The sequence below is a fragment of the Haliotis cracherodii genome, unplaced genomic scaffold (assembly GCF_022045235.1).
Source record: "Haliotis cracherodii isolate W230 unplaced genomic scaffold, xgHalCrac1.p SCAF_21, whole genome shotgun sequence".
Lineage (NCBI taxonomy): Eukaryota > Metazoa > Mollusca > Gastropoda > Lepetellida > Haliotidae > Haliotis > Haliotis cracherodii.
Window position 1 is genome coordinate 5,044,481 of NW_027266277.1, and position 15,806 is coordinate 5,060,286.

The 15,806-nt window shown below is 38.4% G+C and overlaps 1 protein-coding gene across 1 annotated transcript; it reads right to left on the reverse strand.

Moving 5' to 3' along the window:
• Positions 1-10,916: 10,916 nt before the first annotated feature.
• Positions 10,917-14,174, reverse strand: LOC139470830 (G-protein coupled receptor dmsr-1-like). Its single transcript, XM_071253139.1, has one exon. The coding sequence runs from the start codon at positions 14,172-14,174 to the stop codon at positions 13,071-13,073; it is 1,104 nt and encodes a 367-aa protein (XP_071109240.1). The 3' UTR covers positions 10,917-13,070.
• Positions 14,175-15,806: the final 1,632 nt, after the last annotated feature.

A 15,806-nucleotide genomic window follows, 5' to 3' on the forward strand; every position in this document is an offset into this window, starting at 1 on the left:
GTATCTTTTAGAATGTTCCAGTGTGGTCGATGACAGATATCGATCATGTCAAGATAAAGGTCGACACAAACCTGAAACCTTCACAGCTTTTGCGACCATCTGGAAAAGAAAATGCAAAGACTTATGACAACCGCATTTGTCATTTTTATTTTGATTTATAATATCAGACAGATTGTATAGTTCGACACATGTCAGGAGTGTGTGTTATTATCTAGACCATGTTCCATTTAGGGAACAATGCATGTATACAAAATATGCAGGAACACAACTTTACAAACAGAGCTTAAGAGAGCAATAAAAGTATTCGATTTCATTGTATGATGATTAATAATGAAACACCTCATTCTGTTCACAGCATTAAAGGGGTTTTGTTCATTGAGTGGCAATGTGTCTCGTACAGGTGAAATAATGATCGACCGAACGCTAGCACAGATACTAATAACTTACACGAACATATACATGTGCTTCCAGATAACTGTTCCGAAAGCAGCCATCATCATACAACAGGTCCAATAATGTTAGTAAATCTTTCGGACGTGAATGACGTTTCGGGTAGGAATTACTTTTTACGATTGTAAATATACTCCTGGCGATTGTTGACGATATCGGAAGTTAACAATCGAAGCATATGACGTGTACATGAGTGTAATTACTTGTTAAACGTTTGTTGAACTTAGATTACCCACATATTACTGAGGCAGACAATAGTAACATAATTATGATAATAACTACAACATATTTGATATTGTCGTAGTACAATCGACTCTTTCTTATGAATACGGACAGGGTGTTGTAGCCTTTTTTTAATTTCTGATGTTTGGATCTAACGGGTGTCTGGTTCCTGAACATAATCAAAGTGAAATGGTAAACTTACTCAGTTTAGTAGCTGCTATCAAACATGTGCAGGTAGATATGTATGTAAATGTACATCACAAATACGATTAAGTTAAATGTACTTACAGTTAGAGTATGAATAAATACGACAACCAAAACAGCTGATAAGGAAGACTACATGTATACTCGTCATTCAGTCTGTGGGCATCACACCGCCATCGGCCGTTTGACTGTAACAGCTGTTAGTAACCTACCTGTACCTGATTAACTTTAGATAATACTTATCAGGGTATATATGCTTTGATAAGGAATGAATCAAAACTTGATGTTAAAGAGCTTTGTACTGTTATTGCTTTGTATAAAACTAAAGTTATATTTACAACAGGATTCAACTGATGACATACGCATCATCACTCAAAAGTTCCAGCAGTACACATACCAATGACAAAACACAATCACATAGTAAGAAAGAGAGGGAGGGAAATTAGATGACTCACTTTATTCGGGATAGTTACATGACCCACGTTATCCAGGGTAGGTACATAGCTCATATTATTGAAGGTAGATGACTCAAAATATCAGGGGTAGTTACATAACTCCCATTATCAAGGGTAGCTACATGACTCACATTATGGATGGTAGCTACATGACTCACTTTATCAAGGTTAAGTACAGGACTCAAATTATCCAGGATAGTCACATGACTCTGCTCGTTGCTCACAAATATCGATCACTGAATTGTCTGATCCACACTCGGTTATAAACAAGCTGTCGTTATTTAGCTGGAATATTGCTGGAATAATTTATGTTCTCGCTACATCCTGTTGATTTATGTGGCATCGATACTGACTTAGGAGAATTGAAACAACGATTTGCACTATTTGCCTCAACAATACAGAGCGAGCAGTTTAATGTTCGAGAAGAGAAATTCAAATGTATCTCTTAAAACATACAGTTATTCTTTAGGACCTATGGTGATGAAAAGCAGATTATCGAAACAAAATTGTTTATAATTGATTCTCATTCCAGAGCGATGTATGTACTTTCATGCAATATACTATAAAGGTCGGTAACAATTGCTGAATCCGCAATCGCTCTCTACCACGTTATACACTTAGCTCGAAACAGTTGTTGTGTACATTTGTTTTCATAATTAAAGGCAAGGGTTCTCGAGGGATACTCTGCTACCCCTTTCTGTTCTCGTATGGAGAAGTTGGAGATTTCTGTCTCTATCATTCTCATGAAGAGGGTTCTCTGATACGGCTGACATTACCATTCAATACATGAACGATATGATGTGCTCGTTAGAATGACAAATGACTTTCAGAAAATCTAACAAACGTGATGCAAGGACACATTTGCCAATGATACGCTACAAGAAACTGATGTGGCTTTTGGAAATGGCCTGGAGTACCTGTCCAACAATGGATTCACACTGATTAAACCATACAATTATTAACAATTACTCTATTATCAATTGTGCGTTATAGTATGTGTGCATGTTTGTATCGGGCGATGGATATAATCGGACCCACATGGGTTCAATTTGTGAATCCCATATCTAGTATGCCCCGACTTAATATTACTGGAATATTATTAAAAGCAGCGAAAACCATATTCACGCATGCACTCACTCACTTTCTAATGTTGAAATCTATTCCATAAAGTTATGGCACTCATTGATCTCAACACAGGAATTGTCCACGTTGCTAAGGTGGCACTTAGGTATCAGTTCCTCAGATACACCAACCGAATATTGTTATCTTGTTGACGTGACTTCACATGTGGACGAGCCGTGGCAAGTCATTGGTATTATACTGTATGTGTTTGGTTTCACTTTAATCCAAAAATACATTAAATATAATTATTCAAACTGACGCATTTCTCCATACGATGTCTGATTGAGTGAATGGTAGCTATTCACCTCGAAGAGAGGTTTAAAAAAGCCGTTTGTATCTCTGATCCGTGTTGCAGTTTCATCAAGATTGATCCTTTCTGATGACTGCACAATGACACCCAAACGCTACCTTATGCCACTGAGTGTATCCAGGATCTCTCGCATCTGTGAAGGTGATTCCCTGGAGCGTACCCACGTAGACGCATTGTCTTCCGTTCCCATTTACCCATCCATCATGGGTATAGAGACCATGTACGTTGTTAGCCAGGGTCCTCGGTTGTTGTGTCATTTGGAGACGGAAACACGGATTAAAAGAATCTTATGCTGATAACGGCTGATTTCTCGTGTGTAAACTGTACTTTTACCCCATCGAAATACGTTGATCATTATTGTTTTCAGTTTACAACAAGAGATACAGTTTAGGGGTACAGAGACAGAGTAATACCGTATACTACTCAAAGTTGACCAGCTTATCAACCAAGCGTGGGTCTGGAATTCTTGCCATTACGAAGATTGATGGGCTAAATTGTCAAAGTCAATGTAAACAGGATGGGTTGTGCTTTGGATCTTGCGGATTTCATGGGAAACCACCCGGAGATCGGTGCCTGCGTCGATATGTCAGGTTCTATGTATGTCAAGTAGATACAATAAAGTCGGTTCTGATAGTCATGAAACTGGGCAGACGCTGAGGAAAACCCCGATATACATTCTCACTTGTAGATTGCAGGGAAAACCATCCGGAGGTCGATTTCAACGTCGAGGTGCCAGGTTATGAGACAAGTAGATAAACTACAGACAATTAGATAAACTACATTTTAATATTCATGAAACACTGCAGACTCTAAGGTAAAACTCATTTTACATTCCCTCGTTCAGCTGCATGTTATTGTAAGCCACTCACATCAAACTCAGTGAAGTCAGTGGCACTTGCAACGAAAGTGTCATGCTTCAATGTCAAAGACAATGAGTCCTTTCGTCACTAGGTAGTGACGCGGACGCAATCAGAACATTAGAGTGTCTCCCACATGTACATTAGACAATGTTGAAATGCAATCTACGGGCAGCACTTCAGTGCACATAATGATTGAAATATCACATTCATTGAATCAAACCTTTCCCGACAAAACACATACTTCCCTATGGAGAAGAACAATATAAATAACACCTCTTGGCTACAGCTTTGTGACGCACTCATATATACGTAGTATACGGGGGCTTTTGCGGCAAAATACTGATTTACCCATGCTTGTCGTAAGAGTCGATGATGTCAGATCGCGATGTGGTCAACCAAACACTGGTTCGTCGTGCCAGGACACTGTGAACTATCTGGAATGTTGCAGAACGTGACGAAAACAACATTCAATCATTTTGAAATTTACATGTGAGAGATCACTGAAAAAATATTCTTATTAGGACCCGAAACTTCTCTAACTATATGACAACGCTAACCCGTTCAGAGTTGCCTAACAGCAATGAAGTGAGGTGTGATAGGGTCTGGGGATGATTTTATATGCTCTAAAACACATAAATATGTTTGTGTTGAGAAATGTACAGGATAGTGGCGTCAGACATATTTCTTTATGAATGTTCACACCGATGCTTGTTATTTTATAATGTTCTTTAGAGGCAACTCAATATATCAATATATGGAGACAAGTTATGATGAAAGGATTGCAGAAAGTGTTCTGTAGCACAAGTTTAACGTTCATACAGAGAGAGCATAAACGTTCCGAAGGAAATGAATGGGCCAACTTGAGTGGACTACAGAATGGGATTTTGGAGTAGACCCTAGAATGGAAAATTGGAGTAGACCCTAGAATAGGGGTTTAGAGTGGACCCTAGAATAGGGGTTTAGAATGGACTCTAGAATAGGGGTTTGGAGTAGACCCTTGAATGGGAGTTTGGAGTAAATCGTAGTATAGGGGTTTACAGTGGACCATAGTATAGGGGTTTAGAGTGGACACTAGAATAGGGGTTTGGAATAGACCCTAGAATAGGGGTTAAGAGTGGACCCTAGAATAGGGGTTTGGAATAGACCCTAGAATAGGGGTTAAGAGTGGACCCTAGAATAGGGGTTTAGAGTGGACCCTAGAATAGGGGTTAAGAGTGGACCCTAGAATGGGGGTTTAGAGTGGACCCTAGAATAGGGGTTAAGAGTGGACCCTAGAATAGGGGTTTGGAGTAGACCCTAGAATAGGGGTTTAGAGTGGACCCTAGAATGGGGGTTTAGAGTGGTCCCTAGAATAGGGGTTTAGAGTGGACCCTAGAGTAGGGGTTTGGAGTAGACCCTAGAATAGGGGTTTGGAGTAGACCCTAGAATAGGGGTTTAGAGTTGACCCTAGAATGGGAGCTACGAGTGGATCCTAGACTTGACATTCCCTCTTGTGTGAAACCTACAGGTGCATGCTTTCATTCGATGAGTGAACATCGTTTCTGGATAATTCTCGTGACACAACTCTACGTCTACGCGCTATCACAAAAGAAAGCGAGTGAGTTGTCACTCCTACTGACTGTTTTCAACCATGGAATTGCGCATTTATTTTACTGTGGAAAGTTCACAGGATGGATCATACAACACAACTTCTTATATGTACATATACCTTCTGTGTTCTGTGACGCTGTCATACCAACACATCGGTGTGTTTTATTGCTGGAACCCGACACCGGTAAGCTCATATAATTCACTCTCTGCCAACACGCCACGATCTGTCAATGTAAATGGGGTGTTTACAGAAAAGTGTAATTTCGTAGCGTTCAGGATAAGTACAGCAGTTTGTCCCGTGTCTAATTAAGCACATTCTGTTCCTGGAGGCATAGATGGAGTCTCTCAGCAAGGAAATCCTCTTGGAGAAATTACTCTTTCACAACAGACTGTTAAATAATGAAACTTACCAATTTGTTGCCGCTTGAAAGCGCTAAGTACGGCTTCATTTCCGATGAATAATATAGTTTGACGACTTGTCCTTTTGATAAAGTCATAACAGTCATCCTTACAGTATCGCGTGGAAAGCCACTTACCATTAAAATGTGTAAGCTGGAAATGATAGGAAGTTGAGGTATTATCAATGTGTTGCTGCAATGTGAAGAAGACACCCGATGTCTAATTACTTTTATATTCATATCTCCCTGAAGGGATTCCGGGGAAGAATTTGTCCCCAGGAATCCATGTTTGTCGTAGGAGGAAACAATGGACTTGCAATCTTTTAAACGGATGTCATCATACCCGGACGAAGTGGATCTATGATCATGATATCAAACACTGGATTGTCTGGTCCAGACTAGATTATTGACAAACTGCCGACATATAACTATACAATTGCTGAGTGCAGTGATAAACAATAAACAAACAAACAAACAAACAACATGAATTTGATTTCCCTGTGTTAACGCATTTATTTCATAATGTACTAGATTGGGCTTGTTTACTTTACAAAGGCACCTGCATTTGACAATAATGCAAATTACAGCACAAACATGGAAACACACAAACATACCAAAATATTCCAATAAAGTGTCCCCAAAATACTTTCACTGCACCAAATAAACATAAAACTCTTATATTTAATATTCCTTTCATAATAAATTTAAGCCAAGCCAAACGATTACTTATGAAGCAAAATTGAATTCTGGGTCATATTGCCATACATGTATGCCAAGTCTCAATCGACCATGAAGACATAAGTTATAATGTACGGTAAGAATCAAGAAGATACATTCTTAAATACATGATCTGTCAAATAAGGGGATAAAGTTGCCTGACCATTATTTTAGACCTTCCAAGACTTCTACATCATGCAAGCTACACAGACATTATGATTGATAGCATACTCATCAGCAGTTATCTCCCTTCTCATGAAGGTTGAACATAAACTTAGCGCTTGAGCAAAACAAATGTAATGACCTTCAAACCCGTGTGAAGGGATAAAGACAATTCCAACCATGCGATACTTTCCCTTTGCGCTTCATTTGTTGTTTTATCTGTTTAAAGTTAACGTTAGAGTTTTATAATATATTGCTCAGACAATCTGACTCACACTCCGACAAATTTACTTATATTTTGTGCTTTATTTGTTCTTTTGTCATTCCACAAATATCAGTCCATAACATTAATATGTTTAACTTATCAATCATTCAGTGAACTTTGATGAACACGATTTCGTACGAGGATAATGACGTGAGTCAGAGATAGAACAAAATGCACCTAGTTTACTGTTGCGTACTCTGTTAATAAAGCCAAGTTAAACAAATGAGGTAACTAATATTTTAGAGTTAGACGAATATGTGTTAACATTACTGGTCCAGAATAATGCAGGGGTGTTCAAATACAATAGTCTTGTTCCAGGGCAAGTAAACTTAAAAATTCTAGGCCTGATTTTCCACTTGCCCCATCAGAGAAAAGAAGAACACTCTTTTTTTAACAATACAACTTTATAACTGAAGCAACAGCTAACGGAAGTTGTGCAGCATAGCAAAATGACTAATTCATTTTAGCGAGGTACTTCATCTGCAGTTGACAATCCATGGATGAATGATGCAAGTTGAATGTTAAAACCGCCGAGTTTCATGCGTGCCCAAGGGCAATTACATCATATCTTCCCACTTGCCCGGCACTTTTCATTGGACGGGCAAGTAGGGCATACTAACTGAATGCATCTGTAATAATATTTATTGTCTGTTGTTATACGAATCAGTAAATTCGCATGCTGAAATCTTGTAGCAAGCACAAGACATGTTGCTATTTCAACAAAATTAATTTCATGAAGAGTGAGTGAGTGAGTTGGGTGTAAAGCCATTTTTAACAGTATTCTAGTTATATCACGGCGTGTCAGCTTGATGTGGGAGGAAGGACCGAATTGATGCAGGTCTCAGACGTTTACCACTTCGGTGAACCCACAAGCATAGGTATGGTGCTGACAAACCTAGAAACATAATCGGGGCGAACCAGGATTCGAACCCACAATCATACGTTTCTGGCGTGGCCAAGGGACGTTACTCTGCACAGCGAATTGCGGCGCCTTAAGCGACTGGGCCACCCGTGCTCCCAATTTCATAAGAAATAACTGATGTGCTATTGGTTTAGTTTTATTTTCATTGGTAAACATCTGTTGTTTCTTCGTTGAAAATGTTGACCCATTCCCTGAAAATCCTACATTCTGTGTGCTTTTATTATTCTGATGATACATAAACATCTAAAGATTAGGAAATCTTTCTCCCATCAAACCTGAAAATCTGGTCCAACTGCAAAAGATAAATAACACTTATGAGAACTCATAAGATATACTTCTAAAATGCCAACAATTCCTTACAATTACTATGCTTACATTTAGATATACTTGATAAATTTAATATGCATATATCAACTGCTAAATTGAGTTTTAAGGATCAAGTTTATTCATATCATACCAAATTCAGGTTATATTTAAGTGAGGTCACTTTTTCAGAGCTTAAAACAAATTTTGCAAAGTTAATCATCATTATTTACATTATTTTTCAGGGCACATAACCATGATAGCATTACCATTATAATAATGGCATATATCTTTTTATTTATTAACACAGAAACTTCTATAAATGTCTTTGCCCACAATGATTACTCAGTCAGATTACCAGTATAGACAAAAATTGCGAACAATTTACATTGCTACAATAGGCCTATTTCTCCTGGACACAAACATATTATTCTGTGACGTTCCTTATCAGAGCTGAACATTACAATGTATTGGGAAAGGCTCAGGGTAGACGTTATGGATGTGTGCCATAACATTGTATCGTGCACACACGGTGAGCATAAGGTCATTAGCAATTGAAAACTCTTTTTTTGACAACAAATAACTACAGATTGTCGACTGTTTCTGTTCACATTTCAACGTCATCATCATTGTACGTGTGGAGATTACCTGATCAGTATTGGCTCATCTACGTTGACAATTACACAAGCCTGTCAGCGAAGTGGGCTAATAGTGAAAACTTGCCTCGATCTATGAATGGGTAGCGGCCAGTTTGTCATCGATCACAGGACGTCTTGACCACTGCTCAGACAAGCATAAACTTGCTACCTAGCTCGAGTGTATAATGCATGTAAGATGTTACACCAGCGCGTACCGACTACGATTGGCCGGGTTTTGTCCTACGTGGCACTGATATTACCATTGCGGTAAAACGTCGTTTGTCACCGGGCGTAGCCCCGGGACCTACTTACAGGCCGTATTACAAAGTGACGTCACTTACGGAAATACATAATTATATCAGAAGAATCCAGAAGTTCAAGCGAGAAGAATGCGACTAAACACCAAATATAAGATGTGACACTAATTTAGATGGATGTAATCTACAACATTACATATCCAGGGAGATGTTTATGTAAGTATCTGGAATAAATACTCTTTTTAAAATGAATTTAACGCATTAAACAATCGCGGAATGAACAACACAACTTTTGATTGCGAAAGCGCTAGTAGATCGCGGGACTATTTGGGCAAATCACTGGAGCTAACTGAAACTGTTAAATATACGAGGATACGTTTAATTGATCTTATTACTACAATATACATTGATTGTAAACACATGACGTGTACGTAATATTAAATATTCATATCTTGAACAGGTATAAAAACTATAATACGATTTCTTGAACGTTGGCGAAATCCGAACGACTCGATCGTTTACGACCGAGGCTGACTATTACAAAGTCAATTGTATAGTGACTATCCATTGTATTATGTCTATTGTATGAACAATATCCATTGCACTTTCACTATCCACGTTATGATATTTGCTGTATGGTCACTATCCACTGTATGGTATCTATTGTATGCGATCTATCGTCACGCTGAAAGCCCGGGTTCTATTCCCCAATTGGGTACAATGTGTGAAGCCCATTTCCGGTGTCCCCCGCCGTGATATTGCTGGAATATTGCTAAAAGCGGCGTAAAGTCCAACTCATTCACTGAGTCACTATTGTATGACGAGTTTCCACTGTATGGGCACTATCCATTGTATGATATCGTTTGTGTGGTCATTGTATGATATCCATTGTGCGGCCACTATCCATTGTATGATTCATCATTATGGCAATAACTGCGCGGACCACGCACACTGTGTATAACAGATGCACATTCCACGAGTCACAACAAACGAACATATGGTCTTGAATACGAAGTGGCAATGGGTTTTATTACAATTTAAAATACATACATCCCAACCATTTTCATCATATGTGCAAAGTCACAAGTATATAGAGGCTGACAAAATTTAACTGAAGCATGTCCAAAACTGATCTACTTGACTGCACACGTATGAACAAGGCACATGTATTACAATGTTATGAACAAGATTTAAGCTGTCAATAAGAGAGAATTGGTGACGCAATATGAACTATCTGTGTACAAGGTATGAACGCTAAACGCGGTGACTGACACTGGCATTAGCAGTCTACAAGCGAAGACCCAGACACGGTGTGACAGGCACGGTGTCTTCAGGAGAAAATTGGCGTTGCATGTGCATCTTCACCATTAAACTTCATTAAATCAACAAACATAATCGAGAGATAGATTTCAATTTTTCTTTCATGGAAGACAGGTACAATATTGCAATATATGCAAAAGAAATAAAGAATGCAATGGCTTTAGATTCAAGAACAATGTAATTATAAATATAGTGTCATTTCGACCGTTTACATGTTAAATCATCAGCTAGATAAAGCCTATTTAGCAAATGTCCAGACATATCTCATTAGGAATAAGTATATTACATTACACAGTTCACACGTGCGGGTAATTAATCTTGGGAAAAGATGAGTACGACGAGCCACCACACGCTTTCTAACGAAAATGATATTTCGGGAGATGTATACAGTAATGTACATGGGCCCTATGACAACACGTTTATACCATAAAATATCGCACGTGTCAGGCAGTTTTCCAGCAAACATTCAGGGTGGTAAGTTTTGTAAACAGTGAAGATTCATTGTCACTATGAACTACATCCGGCGGCACTCTCTTCGTTTCCTTGTGTTATTCATTTCCATTGAATACGCGTTGTTTTCTAACCGTTGACTGGCAGTTTCTCTACAATCCACATATCGTCGTACAAACAATACGAGTTAAAAGATCTATGATATATACAGACACAGCACAATGATATATACAGATGTAAACATTATCGAAATGTTTAAACAATCTCTGAATCTATGTAAGACGTATTACATCCTATGTGTTCGAATGAACATATTTTATCAAAATATAAATCTCTCGAAAATATATATCTATGGAGGACACTTCGCTCTTCAAGAATAATTGTGATTTTGAAACTTGTACGATGAATTATGATTCAAAATGTGCTCCATAACAATGTGATATCAATTGCACTTACCACACAAATACCACTGGGTATATGTACAACATCTCAAACAACTTTATTTACACGAGGGGTATGAAAATGTCTGAAATATTCTTTGGTTATGTGACATACGCGAGATACCTGATGTTTTGGCAAGGGGTCATTTCAGCCCAAACATCAGATAATCTCTAAACCAGTGATCCACTGAAGAACATTTCAAATAAGAGAAAACGATATATGTCTTGGTGTATTGCCATAGACAGTCTTAAAGAAACACGTGGCAATGACACAGGATATTGCATGAGATGCTCGCACAACATATACTTCATTACTTGGAAGATTCAGATGAACAGAGCTTTATTACAAACCACATGTCTCCATCATCCAGATCGTAAGTGTCCTCACATCTCTGTCTGACATTAAAATGATAATTTGTTGCCATGTGTACCATGAGTTCTGTGTCACTCTGATGTTTCATCATCTACATGGCTTGAATCCTCCTGACACACTGTAGTCCCCCCAACACGCAAACAAATGTAAGAGAGCATGGTGCGTCTTTGTGTTTGATTTCAAATGGGGTTACGGTTAGTCATTGACTGTAGACGGAATACTATTTTGACAAGCCCTTTAGTATTGTATACATTGATATAAATTACATTTCGAGGGTGACACCTTGAGCATTAAACATGATCATTAAGTCCCAAAATGTGATTGCTCCAACATCAGGCGTAATATGAAATTAATGTTTTTGTTCTTACGATTAATAACATAATTATATACTTCCTGTTGGCGTCCCATTAAAACAAGTCAATACATTACAGAAAACATCTAACAAGACCTAAAACTTAGGAAGGATTCTTACATATCCTATGTGTGTTGCATTCAATACTACTTGTTTGACGTAAGTAATGTTTAGACCATTATTGTGAAAAAGACTTGCTATGAAGTGTGTTTTAGTTCAATCTTTTTGGAGCATACGGTTAATGAGAGAACGAAACTTTGACAGCTACAGTTGAAAGACCAAACCACATTCTGAAATTGATCTAAATAAAATGAAATTGATCGAAATAAAACGTTACAAGAAATTGAAACATTTTTTGTCTTAAACATTTACATAGAAGGTACAGTCGTTATGAAGATCAAAAGTGAGTAGAAAGATCTAATAGCGTCTTCAAGGTTTTGTTACAGAATGCATAAACTAATACACTCAACTCGACCACTGCTATGCAATTTTATGTCTAATTGATATGTGAATAAAAACAATGTTTCAAGAGATGGCTGGATACTATGTAATTTTTTATTTAAACAGTTTATTCCGAAAAGGAAAGTAGCTGATGTTGGTATGGCACTGTATGTAGAATACATACTGAGGAGTAACATTATACACGTAGTTCTCGTTAATCACTCAATATGACGACCTCTATGTACAGTTTATGAAACACTGACTAGAAACCAATGCATTAATAGAATATGATATATTATTTTGGGTAGTCATTCCATAATCCTACCATGAACGGCATGGTCACTGTATCGACTGAAACGAATATACAAATATAACATTTAGTTAGCTACGTGTCTTTCACAACGATTAAATGTTTGAACCAAAATGCTTTGGTTTTGTGTTATGGACTTTTTAGTGGGGCAACCTTTCTTTAAATGTTTCGCTGCTCAGAAACTAACGTACATTGGTTTAATCTTGACATGCCTATAATTCTGTAAAATGTTCCCTGTCTGACGTTGGTATTTATTAGTTTTTAAACATCGAGCACAACGATAAGATCCTCTTTGTACATGTTGGTCATGTGTAGTGTAAACGTTATAGACACCATCTGTGTTTTGATGAATTCATAGCACTTAATTCCCACATTTGCGTGCAAATATAATTCTCCCTGTTTCATTTTCTCTTTCAATTTGATCTTAAATTAATAACAAATGCAGACAAGTTTGTAGTTCGGATCGCCAGTCCAAACAGCATAATGATGGCCCACTGACGTACATGTCTCTAGTCTGCCAAGGTAGTCTTTGTTGGCGGTTCCTTCAAACACAACCGCTCCGAGGTCGTCCCACTCTCCTCTAAAGGTTTATGGAGGACAGCTCGCCGAAGATACATTTCTAAAAACCTGGCTCGGAACTGTTGACTCATAATGCAATACAATACGAAATTAATGGCATTATTCAACAATGCTATGAAGTCCATGAGATCTCCTAAAAGTGTGTACACATTGGCATAAAACCCAGGCATTGTTGCGCTGAGAAGAATCAGAATGCCCTGTGGAAACTCTGTGATGAGAAAAAGAATGATAACTACAAGTAACATCCTAGTGGTAGTGGCTTGTCGGGAATCTTTTTTAGACTTTTTACCGCTTGCTGATAATCTCCGTCGCCTTTCTCGATTTTTAACACTGAGAGTATAAACCAAAGAACCACTGAAAACTATCATTAATAGACACGGAACGAGTTTTGCCGTCACGGCGTAGTTTATCACATTGAACAAAACAATGGTTTTCGTCTGGTTGGTGGCAAGGTTTAAATCTTTGATCCCATACACTATAGTGTTGTTATCCAGTGCTTGCCATTGGATCTCATTCGTAAGGTAGTTAGGTATGAGCACAACTGATGACAGTACATTCACAGCCAGTGTTATGCCTTTGACTTGGCGGATCCTCCGTTCTTTCGCTAGCGGACCGCGACTTGTTGATCTCATTTGAACAAATCGAAACACCGCTAATGACACACCTAACCAGTTTGAAATAGTATGTGTTGTGGCTGTTATATTAATAAGGAATAGCATGTACATGATCCAGTTATACGTAAACTTGTCTGGATTACCTTGGGCGTCAGCAGGTGGACAGTAGAAATGTATAGCAAACGGAATGTAGGGCGCCATGGTAAGGATATCGGACACTGCCAACCATGTGAGCAAAATGTTTGTTGGTGTGCGCATGTCACGTCGCGTCAGAATGGTGATGTTGAAGATGTTCGTGAAAACACCAAATATGCACACAACAACACTGGCGTAACCATGGACACCGACAAACCAATTGTAAAACTGAAACAGGGCTGGTTGCGCCGGTTGCATGGCGACGTCTGACGCGTTGGCGGCCATATTGCTGTATGGAGTCTTTTGGAGTCTTCCAGTGTGGTCGATGACAGATCATGTCAAGATGAAGGTCGGCACGGTCCTGGAATCGTCACAGCTATTGCGACCATCTGTAATAAAATCAAAGGAGTTTTCTGATTTATCATATCGGACTGAATGTAATAGAAGAATCCTGCAATTAATACATTATATGAGCTTATGTGTCATGTGTCAGGATTATGTGTTATTATCTCGATATTCTGTATTCAAGACAAGTTTTGTACAATGTACCTGACATGAGATATTTATCGTTGTGTAAACGTTAATGATAGAACACCTCATTTAGTACACGGCATTAATGCGGCTTTACTCACTGGATGGCCATTCTTGTCATGCTGCTAGCTTTCACTTCAAGTGAAATTATGATCGACCTAATTGCGAACAAATGCCAGTAAACTAACTCGGATCCGACTGCAGCCACCAACATTACAATAATAAGTAAATCTTTCAGATGTCGGTGACAGTTTCAGGTAAGAAATAACATTTTCTGATTGATGGTATAAATATTCTTTGTTGACGGTATCGCAAGTTAACAAGAGAGGTCATAGCATGCACATGACCGTAAATGTTTGACTCATTTTTAACTTGCACCATCTACATGTTACTCAGGCAGACACTGGTATAATATGATCCTCTTGTGAACTATTTCAAGACTCATGATGAAAACAAGGCATTCCACAGTTTTCTTTAAGGAGCCAAGGATGTGGGACATAATCTCAATGTCAGTGTTGATTTTGTTGTATTTCTGTACTGCTGGACGGTACAGAAATGAGTGTCAACCAAGCGAAGTGCCATATCAAATACTCAGTCTTTCAAGGAGAGGGTATCTGAGCGACCACTGCATCGAGGTTATCCGCAGTGTGTTGAGAAGATCAGCAACACTGCAGAATCCTTCGCTTGGATCAGGACGGCTGGCCTGAAAAGTGAAACAGAACTTCAAGGCTTTCTGTTTGCTGTTCAGGACCAGACCCTTCCCACTCGAAACCGTCAATGAGTGATTTTGTATCAAAATGTAAATATTAAATGTAGATTATGTAATGAATTTAATGAGACTGTCCAACACATTGTCAGTAGATGCCCAGCTTTGGCACAAATACAGTATCTTAAGCGGAATATGACACAGAGGTCCATCTATTACGACCCAGAATATGTAGAGTGTATCATGGAAAATGATAAATGCAAAATTATTTGGAATGGGCCCGTATACAGCCTCAGGCGTATCCAGGCCAACAAACTCGAATAATAATAATAACAACAACAACAACAACAACACCAACAACAAATAATAATAATAATAATAATAATAATAATAATAATAATAATATAGCTCTGTATATTATTATCCCGGTCAGTGTGCACTGGATATTCATTCTCAGATACTTTAGGAGCATACAACCCAGGTTCCCTGTGAAATAAGAATGTTAACAATCACAATACTATCTCATCCTAACGGATACCCATTCACTTCTGGATGAACAGAGCCTTTTGTCAGCCAAAGTCACGTATAGGATTATACATCTATGTATTCGCCACAGACATGGCTCTCGGAACTTCTGAGAGAGAATCAGTGTCACCCTGGCATTGTCCCAAATTGGGAGT